We start from the raw sequence: 17,317 nt of genomic DNA, 5'->3' as shown, positions 1-17,317 counted from the left end.
AGAGTGTGTGCTGTTCTTTCAGAGGGCTGGAGTTCAGTTTTTAGCACTGATATATGGTAGCTCATAACTATCTGTAAGGGGCGTCTGCACCTCTGGCCTCTGAAGCACATACATGTATGTACACATACACACACACACACACACACACACAAATGAATCCAAGGAAAAGAGATGAACTCTCTTCACACTTTTCTTTCTGAGTTCTCTATAGATTTTAGTTGTCTTTTTTACTGTTCCTAGGCATGTAGGGGACTGGTCTATGTACTGCTGTGTTTCCATAATAGGTCTGTATGTTAGAAACCTTACATATTTATTTCAGTTGAACATTGCTTTATGCAAAGCAATACTAGAAGCTCTCTTTCTTGGGTGAGAAATGTTGATTTTTTTTCCAATCTAGGATTGAAGTTGCTATTGCTTTTCTGTGTTCAGTGACTTATTCAGTCTAGTACTTAAATGAGAGAGTATATCATGGTGAATTATAGTCTTTGAATTCAAATAAAAATTAAAGCCAGTGTGTTTGGGATCTAACTCAGTGTTAGAGTTCTTTCTTAGCATGTGCAAGGCCCTAAGTTCAATATCCCATTCCTACCATATGTGAAATCATTAAGTGAGACAGAAATAAGCCATTTTCTTGTAACAGAGTCTCACTCTGCACCCAAGCTGACCTTTGAACTCAGGGCAATCCTTCTGCTTCATGCCTAGCTATGATTTATTATTATTTTTCAATGCTGGGTATAAAACCCAGATCCATGCATAGGCTGTCACATTTTCAAAAGATTGCAAATGTTTTGGTAATGTATGATGTCTAATATTTAAGCAACAGGAATGTATAAGTAACACAGAGAAAGATCCTACCCAGATGCATGATGTCATTAGCTTCCACCCCTGCAGGGCTGCTCGCTTTCTCATCTAACTTCAGACAGATGAAACACTGTCTGCTCATTCTGTTTGGAGAAGTGTATAGAGTCTGTGGTCATTGTAGAATGGTGAAATATAGAATCTTGCTGCCTTGGACTTGGAGGAAATGATTTTCATCAGGAGTGAAATGACTCATATTGAAAGCCACCACAGGAAAGCTTTTTTTTTTCTTTCAGAAGTTTATTTGGATCTACCAAGACTGAGATTTCAGGAATGTCTATCTGTGCTCTTCTGGGAGAACTGGATTTCTTCCTTCTTCTGTATTTCATATCCATGGCTTCAACAAACTGCTTTTGACAACTTGGGTATGATCTTGTGATTCAGGCATGAAAAAAATGCACTCTAGAAGGATAACATTTATTAATAGGCTTTAACACTTTGATTTGGGGGGGGCAAGGTTTAAAATATACTCATGTATTTCTCTTAAGTGCAATAATACAACATATACTATAATAATATTTTACAGTAGTACTTTTGCAATTCCATCATAGTATATAGTTGCAGCAATATTAGTTCAAGCAAATTTCACCCCATTTCCTCATTGTGTTGCTTTCTCGTAGCCTCGAAGTTGAATCATGATTTGTTCAAATTATAATGTTATCTTCTTGTAGCATTTAGGAGAAATGAAAAGTTTGAAATTATAACAGTAGAGGATAAGAGGAAGCAAGGCGAAGAGCAGAAAAACATTAAAAAAAAAAAAAACCCAAAACCCTCCTTGTGGAGTGGGGCGGGGGGCTGGGATGGGAGAGGGTCAGGGGGCATGGGAGGGAGAGAACTGAGATGGATATGTAAAATAAGAAAAAATAATAATTAAAAGCCATTAAGTAAAGGCAGAAACAAACAAGCAAAACAAACAAACAAACAAACAACAACAACAAAAAACCCAGTAAAATCTTGGTAAAATCATGTTAGCAAGCACTTGGCTATGGAGACAGATGTCAGAGTGCACGATAAGAACAAGGCTATGTAAACTCTCATTCTTCCCGTGTATTTTTATCTAAGTTTTGGTTCACTAATGAAATTTCAGGGGCTAACATCTAGAACCAGCTAGTTTCTTCAGGGAGGGATTTTCTTACAGTGCTGCTGCCCTGTAGGCACTGTCTTATCCCACCCAGGTGACTATTCAACGAACTCTTATTTTCATCATTAAAGTCACTTTCCATCTTATCCTTTGTGCCTGTATCATTGCAGATCAGAGCAGGGAGACAGTGGGTGGGTGTGACAGAAATAAACAGAGAACTTACCCAGGCTTGTTGGCATAGACTTGCTTCCACCAAAAAACAGAACTGTATGCAGCCAGCAAAAACTCCAGCACAGTGAAGATGAGCATCACCACCAGCCCACTCTGCAAAGCAGGACAGGCCTGGGTGGAACCCCATAGAAAGCCTTTGGGCCCTACTGAGAGGAGATGGGGGCAGGGGGCGGGGCGGGGGCGGGGGCTGGGCGGGGGTGGGGCGGGGGCGGGGGCGGGGCAGGCATGGAAGCCCTCAACCATGGAGATCAGAAAGAGCAGAGACCATGGCTCCATCCGCTCTCTGTTTTCACTTTCAGGTTTCTTAGTGATCACACAGAGATGAGAGGGAAGAGTGACTGCCCATCTGTCCCTACTTGTTTTCGCCATTTTGTTTGTCCTTGGTGCTTTTCATTCTTCCCATTTTCAGGTGTGGATTCAGAATACTTACCTACAGGGTCCTCCCTGGGTTCCTTCAGTGTGCAATTTCATGTCTTCGATTGTGAAAAATTCTCAGATAGTTATTTTCTCATAGTCTTTCTTCCAAACTTTTCTACTAGAACTCATGTTTATGTTCAACCTTTCCTTGTAACTTCAGCATCTGTGTCATTTATATTTTTCAAATTTGATATGCTCTAATGAGATATTTCCTCAGATGCATTAAATCTGCCCTTTACTGTTCCTAAGTTTTTTGTTTTGTTTTGTTTTGTTTCCATTGCTAGTCATGGTTCCTCTTTATTAAGTTCCCTTGTCCTTTTTATCATACTGTCCTGTTCCTGGATTTTGGCTTTGTTCTAATCAGGATTTCTATTACTCTTGTAAAACGCCATGACCAAAAGCACCTTGGAGAGGAAAGGGTTAATTTCATCTTATGCTTATAGGTAACAGACTCTCACTGGGGGAAGTCAGAGTAGGAACTCAGAGAGGAGCCTGGAGGCAGGAACTGAAGCAGAGGCCATGGAGGGATATTGCTTACTGGCTTGCTCAGCCTGCTTTCTTACAGCACTCAACAGGATTGAGTGTTTTTTTTTTTTAAATCATGTTTTTCATATACTTATCATCATATAGTTTAAGTGCACATGTGATGGTGACGGTATTAGTTTGTGTCTTCAATATGTGAGAATCTTATAAGTGGGATTTATTGATGTGTCCCTAGATAGTTGCTTTAAGTTTGATTTTGTAAGGACCTTAGGAGTATCAGGGATACAGAAGCAGTTTTGAAACTCCTTTATCAGAAGCCATCCTAGTGTTGATGGGACTGTGAGTTTAGATGTGCCATCTGCACGAGGTTGAGTGAGCTGTCAGACATTTGCAGGGCTCTTGGTGTGTGCAGACGAGCTTGACAACCCTAAACCCTTACCCTGGGCGTTAACAGTTTTGGATCCTTGTCTCTAGCACCTGTTTCTGAGTAGGTGCCCCAGTTTTCTGCTTTGATGATCCTTATTTGCTTCTGCACCCTATGTCATCTTTATTTCTTCCTTCCTCCAGCTCCCCTTTACTTTCTTCCAGTCTTAAGTACGCACATATGCATACACACACACACCATACTCACACACACACACACACACACACACACACACACACACACACGTATGTTCAGGTTAATGCTGTATTTATTAAATGTTAACATCCCTTTGAGGATGGCTTACATTTTAGTATTGAGGAAGTCATTTTTGGCTCTACTTGTATCAGGGTATCAGATAATTTGATGTACTGAAATTAACCCTAATTGAAACAATCCACCAGTGTCCCAGTGAGAGAACACTTTCCTCTCATTACTTTACGCTGTCTTGCAGTGTGATCTCCTGGGCTGTCTCAGCCTCACTTCTAACAAGATAGATCTCCATTCTTTCACTCCCCCAACACTTTTGGCCTACTCACAGGGTCAGACTCATAGAGGGATATGAGTCCAAAAACATTCACACATTCTTCAAGACTCCTAAGTCAGATGGACACCAGAGAATGAAAGATACTGGCTTGGTCATTCATTGCTCCCATTAGGAGAAGTAATGAAGGAACAAGGAACATTGTTATGGTTTAGACACTATAATCCTACATTTAAAATGGACTAAGCCAGACCTGTTACTATCAGTAGGTGGTGGCTGTTAAATTTGGGTCAGAGGTGTCAAGGAAATTCTGCCCAGGAAGACTAATGTTTTCACAGGAGTCAGATCTACTAGTTCGCTGCCTCCTACCCTCTTCCCCTCTTTGCCAGTCCTGAGCAGATGTGCACTTGAGGAAATTAAACACTTTGTGTCTGCTCCGAGTCTCAGAGTACATGTGACCAAAAGGCAAACATCTCTAACGGGCGAATTGTTCCAACTCCAGGCAACAACCCCAAAGGGCTTCCCAAGTTCAGGTTCAACACAAATAACAAAGAATAGCATTGCCTATTGTGACTTAAAACTCTCCATTGTATTTTCTTAATCTCCTCACCCTCTTCCCCTCTTTCTGCTTTGTTTCCTGCATCCCCCAACACACAATTTACTAACTTTCTGACATATGTGTTTGTGTTTTTCCTGTCTGCCCCAGACAGTCAGACCAACAAAACCAGAGGTTGCTGAAAAAGCAAAAATTGCACAAAGGGGAAAAACAGGGGTTTTACATGACAAGATGTTTAGTCTGGAATTACTTACCATGATGCTGACATAAGCAAGGAGACAGTTCTTGTCTTCATTCATCCAATGGTGGGATTCCGAATAAAGCATTAAGGACAGAAATTTCTTTTCTGAATTACAGTGTGGAGAAGCAGTCCCCATGTCTATAAGGCTATGGGTGAGGAGGAGGAAGCCAATTGTAGCAACAGCAGAGCTTGCTGCATTGGAGGCCAAGCTGCTCAGTGCCTGGAAGAGAGGTTCTCATCTTAGGCTTGGTGCAGAATTCTCCATTCCCTTTGCCTATTATATTGCAATGGTACTTCCCCAGGGTAGTTTATAATATATTCTGGGGCCTCTTATCAGGCAGACCATGATAATTTGTCTTTGTATTGTTTATCACTCTACAGTTTGTCACACAAGACAGTCAGAAAATGTGTATTGGAGGGGAGAATGTGAACAGCTCCCCACAGTCTGACTTCCTGACTCTCCATGATGCTGAATACCAAGGTGGGTGCCCAAGCCTGCTGTCAGCATCTCCACTAACTTCTCCAATGCTCTTAGAACTGTCCTTTGAATATCTCTTACACCATGGCCTTTGGCATCCTCTGGAGAACTAAGACTATAGTTTTACCGCACATAAAGAAGCAGCTTTAGGACTTCTCTCCTGTCTCTAGGTTAAGTCCTAGTCCCTGCTTCAAATGACTTGACAGATTTACATGACCCCACCTGGATAGCATTGCCCTACATGTGGAATTGGGGTTGGGGGATGGGAGGGGAGGGTGGTCAGGGTGCATGTGAGGGGGAAGAGAGAGTAAGAGGGAGAGAGGGAGGGAGAGAGAGAGGGAGGGGAGGGACAGGGAACTGGGAGAGGGAAAAAGCAGCTTTAGAGAATAGTGAAAGTAAACTGAAGAGGTTTGGTAACCTAGAGCAGTGGAAGATAATGCACTTTCATCTAACAAGAAGCTGACAAATGTGCACCTTCTTTTTCCTTCCAAGAAAGGACAAGAAGTATTGGTGTGTGTGCTTAGTCCCTATGGTTCTACCTATGCTCACCCTTCAATAACACATGAGCAGGCAGTAGCCTATAAAATGCAGTAGGAGGAAACAGTAACACTGTTGCCCCTGTGGGTATATGCCCTCCCTGCTTCCTGCCACACACCCCAACTCCAGAAGCCACAGGGTCTAGATAGCTATGCTAAGAACACAATGGTGGTGTGGGAGCTGGCACATGTTCCTGATGACTGAAGCTTGAGTTGTATGGTGGTTGAAGAGTTCTCAGCATTGAATGGGGTCATGATCCTGGGCTTGCAATCAGGAAATGTAGACTTCCAACTCAGTTGTTACTAATCTCTCTCTCCTCCCCCCCCCCCCTGTGTGTGTGTGTGTGTGTGTGAGAGAGAGAGAGAGAGAGAGAGAGAGAGAAAGAGAGGAGAGCAAGAGAGAGAAAGAAGGGGGAGAGAGGGAAGGAGGTAGGAAGGGAGGGAGGGAGGGAGAGAGAGAGAGAGAGCAGGCAAATGCTTTTCTACTCTAGGTTTCGGTTTTTCTCCCATCATACGTGGAAAATGAACACATTCACTTCAGAAGTGACTTCTCAAGTGTGTCAGGAAGTCAGCTGAAGAACATATGCTCCCTAACCTGTTCTGAGTTTTGTTTCCCTAAACTGTGCAGTGGGGGGATGGAACTAGAAGAATTAATTATGAGGTTCCAGCTATTACAACCAACTGGAGATTGTTCTTCATACTTACAAAAGGTTTGAATGAGAGTTGCCCAGAGATTATCGAGAGAGATCCAGCAATGACAAACTGTTCAGGAAAGAGAGAGAAAAGAAAGAGTTGACCTAAGCTGCCTTCAAATCACTCAGAATAAACAATGGGAAACTTCTAGGGACACAACCCTATAGGAATGGCATGTCCTTCTTGCTAGGGAGCCTTCATATCTATTTGGGATGTCTGTGCTGACTTTAAAGAATAGACACCTGCTCAGGGTGTTGAGTTTATGTTATGGTAAAGCAGTAATTGCAGATAAGATGCAACAAATACCTGGAAGATGCTACTAATATTTAAAGGGGAGATTGAGGAAGATCAATGACTTGAAATTTGAGGCAAATGGAGACAAGAAAACCAACAGAAGCACCTAGCAAGGGAGCTTCTCATGTGACAAGAGACAGAAAAATATGGAGTTGAAGCTATTGATGTAGGTGGAAAGTTGCCCGCAGTTTATGAAATCAGGAGGACAAGATCCGATGTGAAACTTTGATTATAACTGCCAAGAAGGCAGTATTTGATTGCAGTGGTTCTAGCAAAGGGCCCATCAAGTAGAGGGATGGTGGTCTGGAAAGCTGAAACATTGATTATGTCTGTGACATGAGTATTGGGTAGTCACAGATAATGAAAGCCAAAAATGAACCAGTAGGAGCTTCACTAATGAATTGTGGATGCTGCCACCACTGGTTAGACAGTGAACTCCAGGACAAATTATGCTTTGGGGACAAGAGCAGACTTTTTGCACACTGTGTAGTTGTGTCCAGGTAGGGATCGTGGTCACTTTTGTATAATTCATCTTCTCTGTATGTGCCCATTTCCCTCATTTTTACAAGATTCTCTACTGAAGAGAAATGATTGTTGGTAGGAGGTATACATTGGGCCTGGCTACTCTGAAACTAAGATCCAGCAGTGCCCTTTCCCATGAGCCATTAGATAAGCCCAAGAACTCTACAGAGGTTCAGGGTTACCTGGAAGCAGAAGAATGCCTCTGTTTTCCACAAGCCTTGTCGTTACCGAGACAAAACTGTGGTGTCTAATAGAGGTCCCAGGTTATTGTTTAACCAGCATTTCTCACTCTGTACCTGAGAAGTGAATTACTCTTCAAATGGCTAGAATCCAATGGCCTCTTCAAAGCCTCAAAGAGGGCTGTAAATAATGTTCCTTTCATCTAACAGGATATGGTGTCAGATAAGAAATGGGCTGATGTATCCAGTGTGATGTCTTTTCTTGTCTCCTGTCTTAATCAGAGCCCTTCTGAAGTGAATAAGAGACACAGGACATGAGATAATGACAGGGATGTTGAGATTGCCTCCTCGTTCATCCTTTCCTCTTGAAGATGAAGCCATTCTATGACTGAATGCCTAGTATATATTTAGGAAGCATAAACGCTTTTGGAGATCAAATTTTACTTACACATAGGGATCCAACAAATGGGTATCCAGTCATCAAAGTGGTGAAGGCTGCTGGGTTGAAGTAGGAAGAGTAGGAAGCTGATACCAAAATGCCCCCCAAGCTTGCAATTGTCAGGGCACATAGTATCTGTATGGTCTGTGACAGTCAAAACAGGGACTTTAGAACATGCTTTAAGTAGATGCAAAGGATTATTTGAATACACATTGACTTATAAGAAGTATAAAGTAGGTATGATTTCCATATTAAAAGGTGGGGGGGGATCCCACAAGGAAAAATAAGCCTGTTCTAAGAGGAAAATCCAAATTTCACTTTATTTTTGGAAAGGCTCTTTAAACTCAGGAAGTGATAATGTGAATGTTGTAATTCTGAAAAATATACTTCACATTTCCTTTTTGGAAGAAAAGTTATCTAAACTAGAGCATAGTTAGGTGAATATGGAGAAGGAACTTCCCACGTGAGTGTAGATTCAGGCCTCAACTTCAACTGAGAGTCGTTGAGTATCATATTCCTAGTGCTGTCAATCATCCTTTTTCATTTGTGACTTGAATTTAAGACTCATTGTGGTTGTCACAGCACCAGGTGTCGGACTAGTTCACATGTTTAAGGTTTCTGCACTACCAGCAGTATTTGTAACATCTGCGTTACAGATGAGGAACATGAGGGAATTAAGTAGCACAAGGACAGATTACAAATATTTTTCAAATACATAGTATCCTAATGGCTAATTAGGGGAATGTAAATAAAAGCTGATTTCAGATTCCTTTTCATCCTAGTCAGACTGGCTATCATCAAGAAAACAAATGACCACACATCTGATGAGGATGTAGGGAAAAAGGAACTGTTAAATGCTGCTATTAGGAATGTGAACCAGTGTGGCCACTGTGGAAATCAACATGGTAGTTCCTCAAACAACTAAAACTAAATTAGAGCCAGCATATGATCCAGATGATGACTCCTGGTATATCCCCAAGGGACTCAAACTCAACATACCACAGAGAGGCCTGCACACCCAAGCTCATTGCTACACAATAGTCAAGGCATGAGACGATTTAGATGACTATCAGCAGATGGATGGAAAAGCAAAATGTGGTCTTTACACACAATGTAATTTTATTCAACTGTGACGAAGAATAAAATAATGACATTTTTGTGAGATGGATAGAACGAAGGATCATCATACTAAATAATAAGACAATCTCAGAAAGATAAATACTGTGTTTTCTTTATTACAAATATATATATATATATGTATATATATATGTGTGTGTGTGTGTGTGAGAATAGAAGAGGCACTACTAGGAGAGAGAAAGTGGTTCAAGAGGTGGAAGATAAGAGAAAACAATGAGAAAGAAAAGACAAATGCCATGCTTTCTTTTGTATATAGAATCTGAAGTTGTGCACATGCGTGCGCGTGCATGCGCGTGCATGCGCACGCACGCACACACACACACACACACACACACACACACACACGTCACATGTGTGGTAAAAAAGCAGAGAGAAAATATTTGGGAGAGAAAAAAACCACCGAGAGGGTGGGAAGGAATCAGGAACATAATAATCAGGCAAATATGAATATATGTATACATATATATTTCCATTTGTCATCTATCTATCAATCAATTGATCCATCCATCCATCCATCCATCCATCCATCATCTATTTGTTGAAAGCAGTGGTGGTGATATAAGGGCCAAGGTCTTGTTTCTCAGGTAGTGAAAGAGTCACTGAGTAAGATGACATGAGTTTCTAAAGTGGGAATTTCCAGGGCTGAGAACATAGCTAAAAGATCTCAATGCCAAGTTCCTTTCAGCGACTTGTGGTGAGAATTGCTGATGAAGTATGTGCCTTCTGGAAATGTGCTGCTGGCTCAACAAAGAAGAGACATTTGAGAAAATAGAGGGGAATGATTAAGATTCAAGATGTAGTAAATGTTAGTATTCTGGCATCCGTACTGGCCTGCCCTCAGGGTTCTGACAGGATACATCCTCAGATGCAACCAGTAGGAGTACCACCTGTGCACATTTACTACAATCCCTTTTAAAGAGGCTCCATCTCTCTCTCTCTCTCTCTCTCTCTCTCTCTCTCTCTCTCTCTTTCTCTCTCTCTCCTTTTCTGCCTGTCCCTCTGTCTCCACCCCGTCTCTTTTTTTCTTCTGCTGTTCCTGCCCCCAGAGGCTGGTCCCCCCATTTCCCTCCATGATTTTCCCATTCCCTTTCCATTAATTAAAAAAAGCTCCCCCCCCACATGAGCTCTGCTACATTGCATCTTTCTGCCTTACACCACTTTTTAAATTACAAAATTACAACAGTAAGGGATTATGCTGGTATAGCTAAGTGACTATAGTAGATTATTCTTTGTAAGACTCATAACCTTACTAGCCTCAGGTGGCTGGCTAGGTTTCCACACCAGGCATGATTTCCCTCCTGCTGAGTCAGCCTTAGGTCCAATTAGGCAGCAGTTGGGTGCCATTGACATGTGAATGCCACTTATTTCACCTCTATGCATATCTTGCTATGCTGGATAGTTGTGGATCATAAGTATTGCAGTTGGGTAGGACTGCTTGTTTTATTTCTTTGGCATAGTATTTTCTGGAACCATGGGAATTAATCCAAAGGAAAGAAGCTTTCAGACACAGCTTGAATCACCTGAGTCCTATGTCCTAAGTCTGCAGTGTCTTCAGCAGTAAGGAGCCTCCCCAGATCCCGGAGAAGCAACCAAGGGGCTAAATCAATTTTCTATATTGTTTTGGGAGTCACTTAGTCTACCCTCCCCAACTATTTGAATAGTGGTTTTAATTTTTAAAAGGACATGATGGAGTTAATAGATCCAGAGTCCCAGAAGACACATTTGGTAAAGTGTGTGAAGATGGGTCTTAACAGGAAATATTCAGAACCCTATGACAAATAGGTTACTGCTTATGAGGTATAATGATGTTGATACTGGGATGTCTCACAGCAGCCCATGTGGACACAGAGAAATGTGTGGATGAAAGCAATCTAAAATGGTATCATCTGAAAATGTTTGGAAAACAAACTTCAAGTAAGAAGACCTAATTTAATCAGACCAAATAAAAGTGTATGGCTGTCATAAATCTACACTAAAGACTAATGAGAAGAAAGTAATTTCTTAACTATGCAGTGTTATGTTGAAAAAGCACAAGTGGTTTAAATTATTTAATTAAATGAAAGCCCTAGGAAGATGTCATTTCCAAAATAGATGTATTTCACATTCTGGATAGATTGTGGAATCAGCCAGAAACAAGTCAAGAATGTGCCCAGATCCCCTGTTGATGTGAGATGTCCTTCTGTATGCTGCAAATATGTGTTGCTTTTACTGGTTGATGAATAAAGCTGATTTAACCAATTGCCAGACAGAATATAGCTAGGCAGGAAATCCAAACAGAGTTATGGAGAGGAAGAAGGAGAAGTTGGGAGATGCCATGTAGCTGCCAAAGTGGTAAGATGCCAGAATATTGCCAGTATGGCATGGCCATGTGGTGATACACAGATTATTGAAAGTGGTTTAATTTAGAAGAGAGCTAGCCAGTAATAATCCAAACAATTGTATTTAATCTTAGCCTCGGAATAATTATTTCATAAGTGGCTTCATGGACTCATGAGCAGGGGAGAAACCAGTCCAGGCAGACCAGCATGGCAGAGAAAACATTCAGCTACACACTATAGCTCCATAGTGTGGGCACAATCTTAATATCTCCATGTGTTATCCTTCTAATGAGATGGACTTACCCCAAGAACTGTGGCTTCCTTAGGCACACCAACCAGGTCATCTCCTTTTTGGTGGCTGTGTCCAGCTTTCTCTTTTGTGAATAACGATGTCCATTGGAAGGAAGGCCCCTAAATCCTCTTGATGACAAGTATGATACTATTGATTGCTAGAAGAGGCACTGTGCTCATTAGTTCCTAGGGCGTGACTGACACACACTCACAGGCATCAGAGTCTGTAGGGAGTGTGGAATGACTTTTCTTTAGATGAGAATTGGGTACATTCAGGGTGTAATGACCATAGACTGGCTTGTTTTCTACAAACAGAACTGGATCTGAGTTTCAGGGGGAGCATAGAAGAGCTAGCTTGCTTGTTGTACTTCATCCATGATGAATAAGAAACATGCTATTGGGGAAAACTATAAACAATTAAAGGAAGCCCACAATTTGGAGGTAATTCAAACAGAATTTTCTCTGCAGCCCTCACTGCCTGTCCCACAAAGCCTTTACATTTAGCCCCCTTTCTCTTCTTCTTGTAACCCTGCTTCCTCTATAGTTCAATCCTCTATCTCCCAGAAGCTCACACTGAAGCTGCATTTATTCTCTCTAATTCTCCCACTATTCATTTTCTACCCATAAGTATTGGGTGAGTTTATAAAAGGAACACATCTACTCCACTTTTTTTTCCCCCAGACACTAGAGCACATAAGGTCTTAATCCTTCTAAAGATGTTAAGTATATTTCATATATTAGCAACTCGGAGCTAATAAGTTCATTTCATTAAGTGAAAGTCAAAAACAAACTTACCTGATGCATTGCATGTGTTTAATACACTGTAGCAAATATAATTATTGTTAGTCTGTTATTTGCCTAACTTGCATGTACCTGGGCTGTGTCTACTGGGATCAGGACCTTGCAATATTTTCTTCTACACAACACCAGCTCTTTTCACCTTGCCTCTTCTTCCTTCCCAGTATTAACAGCTCCACTCCAGGAGAAAACAATGCTGCACGGGGTCAATGGCACCAAAAGGAACCCCAGATCTTGTTCCAGTGGGGGAGGGGGGATGGCACCGCAATGGGAATGGGAATGGAGTGCTGGTCACATCTGGAGCACTGACTGCCATTCGTGAGTGACGAGTTGGCCCCTAGGAATGGCTGTGGCCTTGGGGAAGTGTGTTAAAGGTGTCTCTTCCCAGAACTGCTCCCATATTGGGAAACCTGGATTTTAACTTGACTTTTGTCCCTTTCAACTAATCTTACTAACTAATCTCTCTGGTTCTGATTTTTTCCCCTGGGTTTGCCAGGGCTCATATCCAAGAACACTAACTTATACAATATTCTAAGCCCCATGTTAGGAACTGGAAGCCTGGTTGATTTTTCTCCAGCCTATCAACATTGTGTGCATTTATTTTCTGTTGTTATTTTAAAATGGACCGATTTGGGCTTTTTTAAGACCACAAAGCAACAATTTCAACTAAAAGAAATAAAGTTTGCATGAATTTAAATGTTCTGGACTCCTCAGCATTTAATGTGAAACTATCAGTTTCAGGGTTTATGTGCTCTTCTCTCTCTCTCCTCTTTATGTATGACTTTACCCAATTACAACATTATGCAAATGGTCAGTCCATCCATTTGAATTTCTTTTCATTGATTTGTCAGTGGACATCTTTGACTAATTAATATAAAAGCCTTAAGTATTAAAGCCAAATACTAGATTCTGACCTATGCCACGGCACAGATGAACCTCAAAAATAAAGTAAGTGAAGTTAGTCAGTCAAAAAAAGGTCAGATGCTGTGCTATTCTACTTATGAGGTACCCTGACTAGTCTACATAATTTTGTAGAAAGTAAAACAGTAGCTGTCAAGGGCTGGGGAAGAGCTGAGGAGCAGCTGTTTAGTGGATATGGTTCCACTCTGTAAAGATGACCAAGTTCTGGAGTTGGAAGGTGGTAAAGGTGTCAGAACATGAATGAGCTTGATGCCACTTAACTGAAAACTTCCTTTGGTTAGAATGCCACAAGTATGTAAGCAGGGTTTAACTCTAATTAAACAATCCAAATGAATGCATGTTTCTGGATTCATTAAATCGGACACATGTTCATGATCATTTTGTTTTTTTCTGTTTCTTTTTAAATTTTATTGCTATGAATAATGCTGTAGGAAACATCTGTGCACTTTAAAACATTGTAGAATTTATGCTTATTTTATCTATTAAATCATATACTTATGACAACATGTAGAGTTTTTTTTAAAGAATTTCAGCTATTGTATTTATTTTGGATATGTATAGTTATTTTAGGAGCAACTCTATATAATGAAGTTCTTTTTTAAAAAAATTATGTTTGCCAACTGACACCATTGCCTCCAAATCCAACAATGGAGAGGATGCTTTGTCCCTTAACATTCATTATAATAAGGTGAAGTGGTAGTGGCCCACAGCTTTTGAAATGGGTTAAAAAACTCCCACTGTTCAGGCAAACAGCTCTGTAGAATACTTTTCTGTGTTATAATATTAGATTATAATTATAGTTTCCAAATTCAACATTTTCTCAAATCCCAGTTTTCACCAGGAACACGTTTTGTAAGACTGAGTGGGGAACAGTGGGGTAATAGGGGAAACCCAGAAGGTCATCAGTTCAAATTTCAGGTGAAATCTAAAGGTGGTTTGCTTTTTAGCAAGCAAGTAAACAGAGGCCCCAGGTGGGAATTTAACTCGCCAGTTCATACAGGTGGCCAACAGAAAAGATAGAATATGAATCTAGTTCCCCGGCTGTCAATCCAGAGCACAGTCTTCCCCAGGGATTAGAATCTAAACCAAAATACCAGGCGGTCAACAGAAAAGACAGATGAGAATCCAGCTTCCAGTCTGTCCATCTGAAGGAAGTCTCCCCCAGGGGTTCTGCCCCATTAAAGTCCTACCTGTCCTCACAGCCCTGTCCTGTGTGCTCCTGTGTCCAATCACTCAGGCCCCTGGAGCTCTCAGGCTCAACCTTCCACCAGCTGCTCCCTCCAGAAGTTTCACTCTCTGCTTTCGACACTCAGGCAGTCTGTGTTTTCCCCGGAAAGTATTCGTGATTACTCAGGATGTGAATTTGCTGTAATTACAAGCAGCTAGCAAACGAAGAGCTGCTCTGCTTCCCCTTTCTGAATTTAGAGGTTTGGGAAAATAACACAAAATAAGACATCTCACGAAAGAAAGTGTTGTGGGCTCGTTTGAAATAATTCCCTGCACTTCTATGTGGAGGGAAGAAAGCACATTGGTTGTATTAAGTCTGTCTTCTTATTTGCTAAATGAAGAATGAATATTAGTAACTTGACCATCTGACTGTTGCAGAATTAATGAGAAACGAAGAGTTTATAAAAGAGAATTATTGCTAATGATAGTGATTATTGATGTTTAATAAGGATCAGGAGAAACAAATAGGCCGAATAGATGTTTATCCAGGGAGAAATAACTCACAACATAGACAGATGAACACCAGCAGGTTCCTGGTCCCAAGGATGCCTCTGGATGTACTCCTGTCCCCATGCTGGAAGCAAGAGAGCTCTCCGAGCCCCCTCCTCAGCCTTAGTTCCCCCAGGTCACATCTGGCCCTGTCTGCACCCCCCAATGATGGGTGTGGTCTATGCTACAAGTGCAGACAAGGTGAATATCTCACTACAAATGATACATTTAGATTTGAGAGAATTTCAAATTTTTCTTTGTGTAATCTTTCTAGACATTGAAGAAAGAATTCCATAAGATATGAGAAGATGGAAAGATCACCCGTGCTCATGGATCAGTAGGATTAATATTGTGAAAATGGCCATCCTACTAAAGATAATTTACAGATTCAATGCGATCTTCATCAAAATTCCAGCACAATTTTTCAGCTTCATATAGAAATACAAAACAACTCAGAACAGCTAATACAATCCTCAATTTAAAAAAAAACTGCTGGAGGCATTGCCATTCCATATTTCAATTTGTATTATAGAGCAATGGTAATAAAAAACAACATGCATTGACATAAAAACAGACATCTCAATAAATAGAATTGAAGACCCAGACATAACTCCACACAAGTATTAACACCTCATTTTTGACAAAGCAAAAAAAAAAAAAAAAAAAAAAAGAAAAAAGAAAAATACAGCATCTTCAATAAATGGTGCTGGTCATACTGGTGGCTTCATGCAGAATGAAAATAGTTTCATAGATCTAGTACCCTGCACAAAAGTCAACTCCAAATAAATCAAGGATCTCCAGTGAGGTGATTACAACATCCTTAGATCTTTTTAAAGAGTCCAGTGTTCCAGAAGGGTAAGTGGATCATGGGGCAAGGAATGTTTCAATGATACAGGGGTTTTCCAGTTCCCTCCCCCAAATTGACTTCAAGATTTGGTACATCTCAGGTCCTACATGGAAGAGTTTACCAGCAATCCTCTTTCAGGTTCTCTGTCAGCTGAAAGGGCCAGTGGAAACTCCCTTGCTGTACCTACTGGAGGTGCCTCTCTGTTGGGAGCCGGCCTTGAGTCACATCCTCTAGCAAAATAATGTATACCTTAAAACTCTAATTGAGCCTTATCTTGGTAAAGCAGAAAACTGCTGAAAAAGCAGTCTGTTCCATTCAACCCAGGAACTGAGATGAACTAAGACACCAGGAACTGAGATAGGCAGACATCTAGGGTCTGATATTTTTGGCCTGGGAAAATACCAGAGCCCCAGAGTTAGCACAGCTACCCCTCCCCATTTCCTCCCTGCTTTGCTTTAAAAACCTTTGTGCCTAATAAAGTTAGACCTTGACAAAGATTGCTTGGTCTCCTTCCTTCTTTCTCTCCCATTATTTTCAGGTTCTAGCCCACCTCGACCCACGAATAACTAGGCCCCCGCTGGTCGGGGCAACAGAGTAGAAGGCCCTGGTCTTGATTTCCTTTTGTTCCTCAGAGAGTGTTGGATATGATTCATCCATTTCCTCAAACTGGGCAGATAGTGTGTCAATCTTCTCACTTGCTCCCACAGTAGGCCTCTACCTCAGAGCTGAAGTTGAGGGGAGTTCTCCTTATACAGTGAAAGAAAAAAATTGAATACAACCTCAACAATTTTCTCATTTTGTTTGAGACAGAAATCCTCTGACCTCAGCCTTCTGTGTGCTGGGAGTACAGAGATCTGTCACCAGACCAGGCTCAACAAGCTTCTAAGAAAATTCTCCAGTAGCATTTTCAAATAACATTATGCTTCTAATGAAGTCCTACTTCAGTCTTCATCTAAAGTCTTTCTCTGTCCTACCAACCAGCTCCCAAATAATGACACAGATAACACAGAGACTTCTTATTAATTATGAAAGCTCAGTTTTAGCTTAGGCTTGTTTCTAACTAGCTTTTATAACTTAAATTAACCCTGCTACTTCTGTGTCTGACTGGCAACTATTCCTTTCTTTGTTCAAGAGCTCCCTCTGTCCAGAAGTCCTGCCTATCCCTCCTGCCTAGCTATTGGCTTAAACCAATCATAGTGACATATCTTTACATAGTGTAATCAGATATTTGCAACATTCCTCCCTTTTTGTCTAAACAACCATGAAAGAGTCTTAACTCTAACATAGTAAAGCTATATATAATAAGAACAATTATCAGGTAACAATTACACTTATAATATCTAGTTCACTTACTTGTATTTGACACATTTGGAGAA

At 41.0% G+C, this 17,317-nt stretch overlaps 1 protein-coding gene across 1 annotated transcript; it reads right to left on the bottom strand.

Annotated features, from left to right (window-relative positions):
- Nucleotides 1-1,181: 1,181 nt before the first annotated feature.
- On the bottom strand, nucleotides 1,182-12,034 carry LOC127227194 (membrane-spanning 4-domains subfamily A member 7-like). Its single transcript, XM_051191528.1, is given in 7 exon segments — nucleotides 1,182-1,260; nucleotides 2,163-2,263; nucleotides 4,786-4,992; nucleotides 6,492-6,548; nucleotides 7,923-8,057; nucleotides 11,672-11,744; nucleotides 11,746-12,034. Coding segments are annotated over 7 exon segments (615 nt in total). The 5' UTR covers nucleotides 11,766-12,034; the 3' UTR covers nucleotides 1,182-1,238.
- Nucleotides 12,035-17,317: the final 5,283 nt, after the last annotated feature.

This window comes from Phodopus roborovskii, unplaced genomic scaffold, assembly GCF_943737965.1.
Source record: "Phodopus roborovskii unplaced genomic scaffold, PHOROB, whole genome shotgun sequence".
Lineage (NCBI taxonomy): Eukaryota > Metazoa > Chordata > Mammalia > Rodentia > Cricetidae > Phodopus > Phodopus roborovskii.
Note: the sequence above shows the minus strand (reverse complement) of the source record. Positions and strands in the feature narration are given on the sequence as shown.